General features: G+C 31.7%; 1 protein-coding gene across 1 annotated transcript in view; it reads left to right on the forward strand.

Moving 5' to 3' along the window:
* The window catches only part of LOC111382672 (reactive oxygen species modulator 1-like), a 3,803-nt gene extending 2,328 nt beyond the window's left edge, over positions 1 to 1,475 (forward strand). The window contains exon 3 of the mRNA XM_023006709.1: positions 1,198 to 1,475. Within this exon, the coding sequence (XP_022862477.1) occupies positions 1,198 to 1,311 (114 nt within the window). The 3' untranslated portion in view covers positions 1,312 to 1,475. The remainder of the gene's footprint in view (positions 1 to 1,197) is intronic.
* The last annotated feature ends 568 nt before the right edge of the window (positions 1,476 to 2,043 follow it).

Below are 2,043 nucleotides of genomic sequence, written 5' to 3' on the forward strand. Positions count from 1 at the left end.
AAAAAAAAATAGCTTGTTTTTACTTGATGGTTAATTAAAAGTAAGAGTTACTTAAAAAAAATAGCTTGTTTTTACTTGATGGTTAATTAAAAGCAACTTCATTTTGTAAAACCTGGCCAAACATGCTTTGTTACTTGCAGAAATCATTGGGACAGTTGTGCCAGTAGAACCTTTCTTGCATGTTTGCATTGTAGCTCGAGAAAGTGAGAGGGGCTTAATATTTTTGGATTAGTAATTCTCCAGCCACTTTGGTCCATCTTATTACATATGTGTTGCTCAGGTTACTATTATTGGGTTTTTGTTCACTAACTGAGAATTTTTCCTTCGGTGATGCTTCAATCGGTTGATGTTTTGTCTACTTGGTTAATGGATTTATAAACCTATAAAAGTTGGTAAAATGGAATATTTAATTGGTTTGTTGCATTGTAGTGCAATAATTGTTTTTCTATGCAACTTGTATGCATCTTGGTCTAGCCCAGGAAATGAAGAAAAGAGATTAAGAATAAAAAAGAAGGCAAATAGAAATGGAAGAGAAATAAGTGTAGGGTAAAGAAGTTGATAAAATGATCTTCGTATCATATAACTTGCATCATCATTTCTTTTATGGTGGTTGCAGCATAACTTGGTTTGGCCACTATCTACTTTTATTTGTCCCTAGCAATCTTTTGCTGAATATTTCGTTGCTTCCTACTATCTCTGCAACCTTATGTCCAATATCTTTTTAAGTAAATAGTTAATTTCTATTGCAATTGTTATTAGCCTCCGTTTGAGAAGAATTTATAAACGGTTTAATTTGTAAATAGATAGAAATAAGTGGTGGATTGTATTTGTGCTCCCATTAGAATGTGTGGTTGAAAATGAAATCTCACCATTTATATATTTTACCAAACCGAGGCTTAAGATATCAAAACTAGTTGTTCATGTTACTTTTCGTGAAAGGAAAAAGGTGGGGAATATAAAATCTCTAAAGGCAGGTACTTGGTAGTCTGGTAGTTTATCTCATGCAGTTCGGGAATTTACAAAACACGCTCTACCCTGTGTGAAACGCATACTTATACTTCTTCGCATACTGCATACATATGTTTCTAAAGCCTTAGCAGTTATCAACATATTCCCAATCTTCTGATCATCCACTCGCTCGATGTTTTAATCTAGAATGTTCCACTTTGAATGAAAGTTTTCCTTGTAAAAATGCAGGTTCCAGGCCTTCTGAAAATAAGATATATTGGGCAAACGACACTTGGAAGTGCAGCTGTATTTGGTCTCTTCTTGGGAGCTGGAAGCTTGATACACTGTGGAAAATCTTATTGAATCTATAATTTGTTTTCAGTTTATTAATTAGTTAACTTTGTGCTGCATTTAAGAAATATTTGATGCAAACTATATGTATAGATGTTATGCAGACAATTTTGTTATGGTTTTGAGCATGCATTGTGGAAATTAACCAGATCTATTGAACACCACTTCTTTCTTTAGCTGTGGTCTGGTTGATAGCTGGACCAAGTTTGACCATCATTTATTTACAAAATTTGTGCACATATCCAATTTTTGAATTAAAAACATATAAATAAATTTGATTGAGGGTGATAAGTTTGGATACTTGATTTAAGGTTAGTTTGGCATGGCTTTTGAAGTGTCAAAATGAGCTTTTGAGATCCAAAAACTGTTTCTGGACCTATTTGACTAATTTTATGAAAGTGCATCTTTAAATTAGAAGAGTTTTTAGAAAAAACTGATCTAATATGACTTTCTTTAAAATCACATCCAGAATAGAAAGCTCTTTAAAAAATTAATTTTTAAATAAATATTAAGATAGTTTTTATCAAAAGCTCTTCCATAGGCAGGTAAAGTAAATGAGCTTGTCAATTATGTTTGTTTATTTTCACTTGGTCTAAGATTTGCTTATTAGAAATTTGATTGCAAACTTTCAAGATTTGTATCACAATGAGCTGAAAATCTCAATAAGACAACAAAAAACAACATATTGGTCAAAGTAAATCTATTGTCCAAAAAAATTATAAAATCTCCTAGAATTTTCTAACA

Source organism: Olea europaea, unplaced genomic scaffold, assembly GCF_002742605.1.
Source record: "Olea europaea var. sylvestris unplaced genomic scaffold, O_europaea_v1 scaffold2547, whole genome shotgun sequence".
NCBI classification, from domain to species: Eukaryota; Viridiplantae; Streptophyta; class Magnoliopsida; order Lamiales; family Oleaceae; genus Olea; species Olea europaea.